The 12,281-nt window shown below is 29.7% G+C and overlaps 1 protein-coding gene and 1 non-coding gene across 6 annotated transcripts in view; one reads left to right on the top strand and one right to left on the bottom strand.

Moving 5' to 3' along the window:
- tfc (Brevican core protein triforce) overlaps nt 1-12,281 on the top strand; it is a 158,003-nt gene extending 145,722 nt beyond the window's left edge. For 2 of the 5 annotated variants that reach the window (XM_088267825.1, XM_088267826.1), the window contains exons 3-4: nt 7,489-7,597; nt 10,130-12,279. In XM_088267825.1, the coding sequence (XP_088123951.1) occupies nt 7,489-7,597; nt 10,130-10,380 (360 nt within the window). In that variant the 3' untranslated portion in view covers nt 10,381-12,279. Of the gene's footprint in view, nt 1-7,488; nt 7,598-10,129 lie in introns of all 5 variants that reach the window. The other 3 variants (XM_088267821.1, XM_088267822.1, XM_088267824.1) reach the window with 3 other exon arrangements.
- Nucleotides 3,050-3,121, bottom strand: TRNAE-CUC (transfer RNA glutamic acid (anticodon CUC)). The gene has a single exon. It is a non-coding gene; the product is annotated as a tRNA-Glu (tRNA).

Genomic DNA, 12,281 nt, shown 5'->3' with positions numbered 1-12,281 from the left:
TTTTTGTTCCGAGACAATTTGTGTACTGCGCAACGATTAATGTACAAGTCAGAAAATTTAATTTGACTAATTAATCAAAAATCTTTCAAAACTTTATTATTCAATAGGTGTACCCGATAAGCGTTCTTGTGGCTCAGTTTGGTGAAATGATAAAAATGACAATAAAAAGCACACATTTCTTAAGTTTAATTTAACAGTGCATGTAAATTAATAATAAAAAAATTGAGAATTTTATAAATAAAAATAGAACTTTGTTTTTAACCACTTTTATTTTTGGTATTTTCAGCAGGTTTTGTCAATTACCTAGACATGACTTGTCCATGTCCATCACTAAAGTTGATAATATTCTTGTCAAAGCCAGTTAGAGAAAAGTATCTAACATAAAAGTGGTTAAAAACAAAGATCTAGTTTTATTTAACAATGTTTTCAAAAACATTGAAAATGCAAAGTGATAGCAAAGTGGTAAATATATATATATATATATATATATATATATATATATATATATATATATATATATATATATATAAATATATTTATGTATATATATATATATATATATATATATATATATATATATATATATATATATATATATATATATATATATATATATGTATATATATATATATATATATAAATATAAATACTCTTTGCAATTTACCCCGAACACTTGTTATTGTATTTTACATAAATATAATATTACATCACCTTCAGAGGAATGTGACTTTGAACTAGTTTCGTCATTACGAACAGATGCTCGGCTTGTGAAATACATTTTTTTCACTCATTAGCATACATCAGTAAGTTATAATATTAATAATCTGAATTATTTTTTTCAACCATTCTTAATTCATAAATGCAAATACTCCTTTGCTTCTCGCCTTCTTAAACATCAAATGTCCTGTTACTTGTAAATAAAATTACAGTGACGTCGTTAGTAAAAAAAAGCTTTTTTTTAAATCAAGTTATTCCAATTGACAGTACGTAAAAAAAGTTCACTCTTTAGAATAAAATAAATAAGACATTTTAAAATATCTTATTTAAAACTCTTTTAAAAGATTTTCCATAAAACTGGCTATAACTAATTCCCCTTTAACTAAAACTGTTTAAAAAACTTTTCAACTTGGTAAGTACCTAACACATCAATATACTTTTTTTTTATTAAATGTATATTAATAATAACAGTAAGTATAAGCACGGTTTTTTTTTTCAATAAAAAAGGTCCCGTAATTCTTCTCATCTTCGCGTCTTCACATCAAGCATTTTACTTAAAAAATATGTGTTCAAATATCATTACAAAATATTCATTATAAATACTGTATTTTATCATTTTGACGAATTATATAAATATAGATTGTAATTACCGAAGCGCAAACATTGTTTCGTGTAGTTAAATTTGAAATTTAAAAAAATATACATACCCGTGAAAAAAGGTACCGGAACGTAGTTCGACCGATCCGAGGAAAGCTGGACAAAAGCACAAGCCAATCATCGTTTTATCACGCTAACTGAAGCCGGACGGTAAAATTTCTGAAAAGTGCTGAGCATAAGTATTTACAATACTTGAAAGTGGTCAGGTCAGGAGTCGGAATAATCGGCGGATATGAATGTGGAGATACATGAATGTGTAAGATGGGAAGATTGTTTGTAAAGACAGAGTGGTGTGGCGCTCTATTCTCTCTGCCTACCCCTGCGGAGAAGAAGCGTGATGGTTAATAGGATGGTTAGTTTACAATAATTATTATTTTTTGTTGATTTTAAATACAGATAAGTTTTTTAAAGCAAACATGAGACAAAATTGAAACCAAAATTGGAGCTTACTCAAAAACAATTAAAACGTTAAATTTTACTGGATTCTTACATACATATAACATAATCTTAATAATAAACACAATATTTAAATATTTTTTTCTAAATATTTTAAACAATATTTCACTTAACTAACGGAGGCGAGTTTTGAAATTCAACCTTTAAAATTAATTGTTTTTTTTTTTTATTAACGACTATAGAAGTGCATATTATGTTTCAAGTATGAATAAAAAATTATAACAATAGATGAAATGTGGGTTTAAATTAGTTCTGAAGAGAAATGCATAATGATATATCATATAGGAAAGGCCATACTAAATGAAGTCTTCCTACACTTTACGTCCTCCCACAGATAAATTGTCACTGTAACGAAATGGTTACATTTATGATGGCACATGTAACAGTTTACTTTTATCCATAACATTAAAATTCTGGGCACCATAGAATAATTTGCTGCAAAAACGTCTCAAATATTGATCGGCTGTAACTACCAAAATCCCTTATAAATCCCAGTATTCTATAAGTCGCAAAAATCCAGGTATTGTTGTACGTAAATTATTTTATCCTTAAAACACCATTTTTGTATTGATTTTTTTTTTTAAATAATAAAATGATTTGGAAAAAAATAGCCTTTGAACGGTAAGCAGTAAAGTTAATATTTTTATTAGTTTAAAAATTATAAAAAAAATTCTATATACATTCTAAAAGACAAAAATATCCAATATACATTATTGAAAGAAATCGGGCGTGTAGAGACATGTTTTCTCTCCGTGGTCGGCCGCTGATTGAATTCTGTACTTACGAGTAAGTCCTTAATGATACAAATTTATTTATTTATATGACAGCAGTTTTGTCTTGCGAGGGCTCAAACTGTCAACATGACAATCGTGACTTTGCCGTTGTATGCTTGATGGCATGAAATGCTCTTCGATCCGCAGTTATTTCGAAATATCATATGAATGTTTTTTTATGAAAACAATGAATAGTTGATGTTCGAATTGTGATATAAGGAAAGAATACAAGGCTGAGATTATTGATAAAATTAAGAAAGGCGTGTTGAGATTGTTTCGTATGATATCGAATGAGCATTCGACAATAATGGTACATTAAAGTTATTTCATTGAAGAAAGTATTATTTAAATATTGATATAATTTATTTCGTCTTAAAAATATTACGTAACATATTTTTTTTGTAAAAGCGTTATTAATAAAAATAAAATTACGACAAAAAAATATATTCCGGTACCGGGAATCGAACCCGAGCCTCCTGGGTGAGAGCCAGGTATCCTAGCCACTAGACCATACCGGAGATGACAGGACTCGAAAAATTTTCATACAACTCATTCAAACAGCTTTCTATAAGTAAGTAGATATATTAACTCCCAATTTACCAGGGAATCGTATTGAATATTTATTTTTAGATACAGCGATAAAAGGTCTCATGCGAGCTTTTGAAAGCTTATTCATACATACTTTTTGAAGAAAAAAACAAATCTTATTTACATTGTGTAAAATTTATTGGAGCTTTTTGTACACGATAAATGTAATAACTTGACTAAAAATAGATTTTTTTATAATATACATATATTTCTCATACTTTTTAAAAAAAAAATTATATGCCATACGTATTTTTTCACCTTTTCATTTTTAGATATTTCTTTTTTTTCATTTCTAAAATCTGTTTTGCAATAATTAATTTTTTACATTTTTTAAACCATCGTCTTTTTTGTTTTTTTAAGCTTGTATTCTTATTTCATACTTTTTTTGACAATTTTATAATTATTACTTTTTTATCAGAGCTATACTTTGAATTGGGTATTTTTAACTTTATTTTATCCCGGTATTTTTTTCTCGGACACACGGTTTATTTTGACAAAGTGGTATAAATATCTTCAGACATTTAAAACGAAAATATTTTTTTTTAAAATTGGAGTGCTTTTTACTTCTTTTATTATTTCATTATTACACCTTATAATTATAACATTGTGGACAAAACCACCGACAGATATATTTATTTTGCTTTTTCGTTGTAAATATGTAGAAACATAATTTTTTTTTTTCTTTCAAACCCTTATCCGCACCCAGTGGTGCATAGGGCACTGCATCATATAAACACAGTATTATCTTGATCCTTGACACATGAAGGAAAGGTGATCAGCCCTCCGCTTCAGATACCAGTCCAGGGTAATATTAAATTTGAAAAATATTTAGTAAATTGAAAAAAATAATTACACAATACCTTTTCTTCAGAATGCACAAAGAACACTTTCTGCTCTGTAGCGGGTAAATATTAAGTTTAAAAAAATGCCGCTTTTTCTGGGATATAGTACATTTTCTGGGCATTCTGAAAACATGTGCAACTGAAAATTATCGATTTTTGATATTTGACGTTGTTGAAAGGAGTGACCGATTTCTACAAAGTGACTGCTGAATCTATTAATAATAATAAAAAAGATTGTTATATTTTATTATTATACTTACTTTCAATTTCAAGCTGTTAAGTATTGGTAGTTTACTTATGTATTTTACTTTGACCAAATGAAGTAACATTGACCTGAATTTTCAACAAATTACTTTATAACATGTGCACACTATGCAGGCCATCATAAGGGCAACTCGACCTTTACTTAAAATTATCCAATAACTTATTTTTGAACTTTATTAATACTCACATCAGACTTTTGCGGTTTAAATGCTTTAATATTTATGACGCAGTAACGATCTTTAACATTTCATGGCAATTTTTGAGTTATCTGTAATAAAATTGAATTATTTCGGTCTTCCAACTCTTCGTTAAATCGTTTCTCGCTCGTGCATATAACTACATATAAGATTTAACGAAAAGGAAAGTCACGCCATGTATTTTATTAGTTTTATTATTGATTTAAGTACATACATGATGTTCACGATGTACTTAAGTCAATAATAAATATGATCTATCATTATTATTATTATTCACAACATTTTGTGGGAATAATAAGGAGGATTTTCATCTCACCAATAGATGTCTCAAAATTATTTCAAAATTGGTTCATTTATATAGAACTTCCAAGAATATCAACATAGATGAAGAAGAAAATAAATGGAATAAAAAATCTGGTCAAATTATAAGCTGCATTAAAAGTGAAAATCAAATTTTTAGGCGTTTTCCAGTATGCAAAATAATCCGTTTAAGATCCTGCATACATCTAAACAAAAGGGTCTCTGATAACAAAGATGGCTCTAGTGAACTAACTTAAAAAGCGTCATGAGATTAATGATAAATGTAGAAGCCCAAACAATTGAGAGAAGTATGGTTGTCAATAGTGGATAGAATTGGTGGATGTTACACGTGTGTAAATTGATCACTTAAACCAGCCTATGACGGTCGTCAGCCCCGTAAATGCCCAGACTTCCATATTCTTCTTCATCTTTGATGAGATGTCAAAAAATAATAAGGAGTGTGTCCAAATATTTGTTCACAAATCTGGGTATTCTCCTCTTAGGAGTTATTTTTACATCTTGATATCTCACCACAGATGAAGAAGAATATGGAAATCTGGGTATTTACAAGGTTTATGACCTGTTATAGGGTGGTTAAGTGACACTTTACACACGTGCTACATTCATCATTCTTCGCATAATTGACAACCACACTACTCAAATTTTTGTAACACTTAAATGACACAGTACATGTGAGTTCATAACAGCCATCTTTTTTGGTTTGAGGAATGTTTCATTGAGCAGAGACTTTTTTATAAGCTACATAAAAAATTAAATCACTTAACCAGGTTATGACCGGTCGATAGCCCTGTAAATAACTAGATTTCCATATTCTTCTTTGTGTTTATTGAGATGTCAAAATGGAATCAATAATTTATTTAATATAACCCTGGACCTAAAGCGTGAAACTGATAACCTTGCCTCCATACAATTTAACGTTGCATCTATTATATGTGATGCAGTGCAACTTAAAATCTCGAAATAATATCAGTATATTCGTAAATTCATATCAAGCAGTCGGTTATTTTGATTATTTAGTGTTATACAGTAATATGTTAAGATAATAACTATATCAGTTGTTTTCCACAGCCTTGAGAGATACTTAGCGCAATTCTAACACATTTGTTTTAGCAAATTCATTTTTTGCTGGCATTTAAGTAGTACTCCATGATTCGATACATCATGAATTTCACCCAGGGCAGTTATGTAGCGATGCATAAAAAACGGACCAATTTGAACATCGGCTTTAAAGAGTATAATAAATAATCAATGCCAATATTTTCTCAGGCCTCTAAGTGTATAGATATTATACTATTAATAATGTATTGATATAATATTATGAAATATGTGCTTAACAGTGATGAAACGTTAGAAATAAAACAAGAGATGCGGACAAATTGTTGCGAATTAATACCATTAGATGATAAATGCGTTTTTTTCTTCGTTTCAATCTTTTTTATACATTATCTGATCTATTAGCACATGATTATAATCTTACGCTAAAGCTTTCTATAAAACAGTAATTCAGTATTTAATCAGAAATAAAAATTCATTAAATATTATTTAATTCTAGCTTTACACTGGTACGCGTTGATGTGGCTCAATCTAGCAAGATGTAAAATAAATAATATAATAGAAAGCTCAAATTTTTTGTTCACAATGCTTGCGAAATAATAAAATCTATCAAAAATCGATGAAACAACTATTCATTCATTCAAACCCTTATCCGCACCCCGATGGTGCATAGGGCACTGCATCATATAAACGCAGTGTTATCTTGATCATTAACACATGAAGGAAAGGTGATCGGCCCTCTGTTTCAGGTACCAGTCCAGGGTAATATTGAATAAATATTACAGTGAAAACATCACTTATATTTATTCGACCCTCCTTGGGAATCGAACCCGGGACCTCCAGTACGGTAGCCGAGCGTGCTGACCATTACACTACGGAGGCGGACCAATCTAAAATCTAAATATTGAAAATAATATGTTACAGCAATGCCAAAAAGCACACTGTCCGCCGTAGGCAATACTTGTCATTCCGTCTATTGTTGTTAGGTTCAATAGATGGCGCTGTCATTGGGAAAAACTGTTTTTTGTTACAAAAACATGTTTTTAACTGTCTCAAGTAAAAACACCTGTCACAGGCAAATAAAAACTCGCGCGAATTCGAATCCAAAGTGGTGTCAGAATTTTAAATCAATCGGTGAATACCTTATGGAGATTTAAGATTTTGAGCAAACGAGCCTTTTCATTTTTATTTATATAGATAATATACACGCTCGTTTTGGAATGCAACATTGTATGAAATATTGATGCAATCGGTGAATAGCTTTAGAAAATTAAAGATTTTGAACAAACGAAAATTTGAATTTTTATTTAAATATAACCTAAAAATACAGTATTTTTCTAGTTGTAATAAAATATTAACAGAAGGACTCCAATTTAAAAACGGTTTTCTTTTACACGTACGTTCTGAATCTACCTTATACTTAAAATCATAAATTGTTTGTGAAAGATGTCAAATAAAAATGTAATATTACCAACGGCTTATAAAATTATGTTTGACGTTTATAACGCCCAAGATTCAAATGATATACGACGACATCGTTTCTACGCGTTTTATTCAGTTTCAAGAATTTTTCACATTTTTTCAGATTTTCTAGGTTTTAATAAATGGATTTGATTTCAGGCCAACTGGTTCAAGGCTGCGCAGTACTGCCGTTTCCACGGGATGCATCTCGCCTCCATATCGTCACAGGAAGAGAATGACAAATTGGAGAAATACGTCAGAGATTCAGGTAATCCCGTATATTTTGATTCTACATTCAGATTTGTTCACATAAAATGGATTCTATTAAAAAATGAGGTATTGGGGATTTTTTGAAATGATTATTTCCCTTATCTGCACCCAATGGTGCATAGGGCACTACAACAAATTGTTGCAATGTTAACTTGCACATTCATTATGTGAAGGTTTATATTATCCACTGACACTTCGTGATGGAATTGCATTTTTAATATATTATTAGATTAAAACCAATATTTCAAGCTTTTCCACTTTATTTTTATTTGACCAGCGACCGGGTTTCGTCGTTACCGACATCATCAGACTGGTCTGACGTTACCGACATCATCAGACCAGTCTGATGATGTCGGTAACGACGAAACCCGGTCGCTGGTCAAACAAAAATAAAGTGGAAATTCTAAAAATATTGGTTATAATCTAATAATATATTATGTGAAGGTAAGGTGATCAGTTCTGCGATTCCAGCACCAATAGGTAATATCAAATAAATATAACAATGATGTCCTTGTTCCCACTGACGGAAAATTAAAAATAATAAATAAATCATCCTTCATCCTTCAACGTTCCAAGGACACAACACTAAAATTTTGACTTAGCTTCACATACGGTGTTTGAAAACGATGCGGAATGCATCGACACACGTGTTATAATTGATTTTATGCAATAATAGTATTTACGAAGTAAAACTTTAATAAAAAAAAATAAAAACTTATATTATATTATAACCTGGGACCTCCAACATCGAACCAAAAGTTCTGATCACTATACATACCATGTAGGCAGACACACAATAAATACTAATAAAAAACCCTTATCCGCACCCAATGGTGCATAGGGCACTGCGTCATATAAACGCAGTATTATCTTGATCGTTTACACATGAAGGAAAGGTGATCAGCCCTCCGCTTCAGGTACCAATACAAGGTAATATTAAATAAATATGACAGTGAAAAAATCACAAACATTTATTTTACCCCCCTTGGGAATCGAGCCCGGGACCTCCAGAATAAATAGTCTTAAATAACAAAATAAATAAATAAATAGTCCACAATAAATAGTCTTTCAATAACGAAGGTGATTTAATGAAATTTAAATAATTTGTGTTATATTGTAACTTAGTGATTATCAATTTTATAATTAAAATATAACTTTGTTTCAAAATCACTATAAAAATTTTTATTATAACTGAATTATAATGTCTACCGGTTTCGAAGCTAACCGCTTCTTTATCAAGACTGATTAATACAATAAAGAAGCGGAATATTAAAGAAGTGGTTAGCTTCGAAACCGGGAGACATTATAATTAAATTATAATAAAATATTTATAGGGATTTTAAAACAAAGTAACATTTTAATTATCAAATTAAATTAATTTAAAGGAACAATTTTAAAGCATTTTCGTTTAAAATCGGTTAATGTTTGTATTTAGACATTCATATGTGTAAATACAAACATGCCTACCCACACAAATCATTGACATAAATATAAATTCCTAATTGTTTTCGAAATATATTGTACTACTCCATCATAAACCTTGTGAGTAGGCTGCTATGATAGCAAATTTCAATTTCTTTGATTAATGAGTGTTTTGATGTTAGAAGCTGTTGTCGATGAAAAAAATACATATGAATTATAATACAATGTCTCCCAATGTCTTATGATTTACGATACGTTGCCAATATGTCACAAGCTTTAATATTTTTTTACGCGAACAAACTGCTGGCTTTCTTAAAGCGTACACAACAATCTAGAATGATAAAGTACTCTAATTTATTTCAATCGGATTTTTAAATTAAAATGCTCAAGGTGTTTTTAAAAATAATGGAATTTAAATTCTTTGTTCACGCATAATATCTCGAGTCTTGACCCATTTTTCAGTCTAGCTTGAACAGGCATTCCGGAAACCCTTGTACATTTAATCATTACTATATTTTATTGAAATTTTAAAGAATTCAAACATACATGGGAAACTTATCTTCTTCTTTCTTCTTCTTCCATTCAATTCAATTCAATTTATTTAATAATTAATATATACATTACAAACTAACTATCGGCAAAAAGCACAGCTTTATCAGCATAAAAGGGAGCAGAATTCAAATCGATAACGCAAATTCATATTAATTTGTATATTTTATATATAATATATTTTAATTATAGTTATATGGCAAAATCACTGAGAAAATGTGTTGACATAGAAATTTACGAAATTGTAAAAGAAAAACACTTGTTTTTTACCACTTGAGTTTATTTTATTATTACAACTAGTTTCGGAAGCTTTGCTTCCATCTTCATGTCTTCATGTAAATATGTTTACATTTAGACCTGAAGATGGAAGAATGGCTTCCGAAACTAGTTGTCGTGATAAAATAAACTTAAGTGGTAAAAAAACAAGTGTTTTTCTTTTACAATTTCATCATGTCTTACCACCAAGTGAATGCCGAAGCAACAAATAAAATTGAAATTTACGTGTAAAAATTTATTGACAATTTGTCAAATTGAATTCATAGTTTTTTCTTGGTTTCAGGCTACGGAAACGAGCATTTCTGGACTTCCGGTACCGACTTGGCCGAAGAAGGGTCCTTCTTCTGGATGTCTTCCGGAAGACCCATCACCTTCACCAACTGGAATGCCGGAGAGCCGAACAACTTTAGGTACGAGAACGGAGAAGAAGAGAACTGCCTGGAGTTGTGGAACCGGGACGGGAAAGGACTCAAGTGGAACGACTCCCCCTGCTCCTTCGAGACCTTCTTCGTGTGCGAAGTGAGGAACGACTAGTTCCACAGAACCGGTTCAAACGGAACCGTTTTCCTGTTTCCAGATACTTTATCGCGAGTGAAGTTTATCAAATGGAATTGTTCAGTTCCACGATACTTAGGTAGTTACAGACTTAAGAAATACCCGCATAGAGCGAGTAAAAATTGACTTTGAAGGCCATGTATCTTATATCTCCATTTTTAAGTATTTTTATTTTATTTTATTGCATAATCTTTAACGCTTGTACCTTTATTGGATGCTTATACCTACAATTTTACTTAAAAGCAATTTCATAATATTCTGATTAATCGATAGCAATGAAATGCGAACTACACGAAAACCTGTGTATAAATATCATCTCAAATTTTCCCTAATAAACTTTCATTGAATTTATGATTTTTTTTAAATGTTAAATAATTTTTTTCAACCATAACTGTACAAATGTTACTAATTTTTGTAAAAATATACTTATAAATGTTTTTTTTGGTATTTCAAACATAGCATAATTTTCCAGTGGCTCCCAACCTTTTAGATCCCATTACGCCCTAGAATATTTGAAAATATGTATTGTATTTTTTTTATTTGAATTATATACATTCGCCGAATGTAAATACTTGATCATTTTGTATCATTTAAATTCAACGTTCAAACCTTAAATACCAGGGAGTCTTACAAAGTATTACAAAGGCGTTGTCTGCGTGTATATAAGTCATGAATAGATATTTTTTCTTTACTTTAAAAAAAATCTTTTTTCTTATTGAATTAAAGTAAAGATAAATTTACCAACACATTCTTATATCCGTAGATATATGGCCAATACGACGAAAAGCATCGATGGAAAGTAAAATCTTGTAGAACCATGAATATTTTGATGTTATTTTTGCTTTTAAAAGACTTTTTATGAATATTTTGTTGATTTTGAAACTTTTGCCTTTAAATTTAATGACGGGGTATTTCAAAATATAAACGCCAAAACTGTAGATAAGTAGTAGATAAATAAATAATTTTAAGGTGTTTTATATTTAATATCACATTAATTTTAAATTTGGGAAGATAAATAATTTTACGTTTCGAAAATCATACCATTAATTATATACGTAATTATTATGTTATTAAATTATTTAAGAGGCATTATTATACTTTTTATACCGTGCTCTTAGAACAAAAACACAATCGAAAGCCGACATATTGTATACATGGTAATCACAAACTAAAAAAGGTTTAAAATATTTAACCCCACATATGCACAAAAACATGTTAAGTTATTAAAAAAAAAACTCGATTTTACTATGAACAACAAACACGTTGGTGCTTAGGGTAAATATACAAGTGCTTATCAATCGATATTGCCGCTAAAACATTTGTTTTTAATTTATTTTCCCTTGATAAGTACTAATATTTCTTAAAATCTATGGTGACACGTCTTTCGATGCATTCCTCGTCAATTTTAAACACCATTTTGATGCATAAATTATGCGGGATGCAACAAAACACGTTTCAATACATTTTGAGAATTTGTGGTATTTACCATCCATTTTAATATTAATAATGGAAATATTTTGATTGCGATATCTATACTACCTTGATAATTAAGTAAAATATAAAATTTTAAAAATTATATTTTCGACAGTCAAAGTTCAAATATTATTTTACCTTAATTTGAAATTAAATTACTATTCATTGATTTTTATTCGAGTCTCTTTGATTCAAAATGCAAATAATGATTATTTTTTGACATCTCATCAAAGATGAATATGGATGAATATGGCAGAATATGGAAGTCTGGGCATTTACGGGGCTTACGACCGTCATAGGCTGGTTTAAGTGATCACTTTACACACGTGTAACATTCACCAATTCTACCCATTATTGACAACCACACTACTCAAATTCTTGGAAGTTCTATATATATGAACCAATTT

This window comes from Brachycentrus maculatus, unplaced genomic scaffold, assembly GCF_059751285.1.
Source record: "Brachycentrus maculatus isolate JH-2025_06_01 unplaced genomic scaffold, ASM5975128v1 h1tg000306l, whole genome shotgun sequence".
NCBI lineage: Eukaryota > Metazoa > Arthropoda > Insecta > Trichoptera > Brachycentridae > Brachycentrus > Brachycentrus maculatus.
Note: the sequence above shows the minus strand (reverse complement) of the source record. Positions and strands in the feature narration are given on the sequence as shown.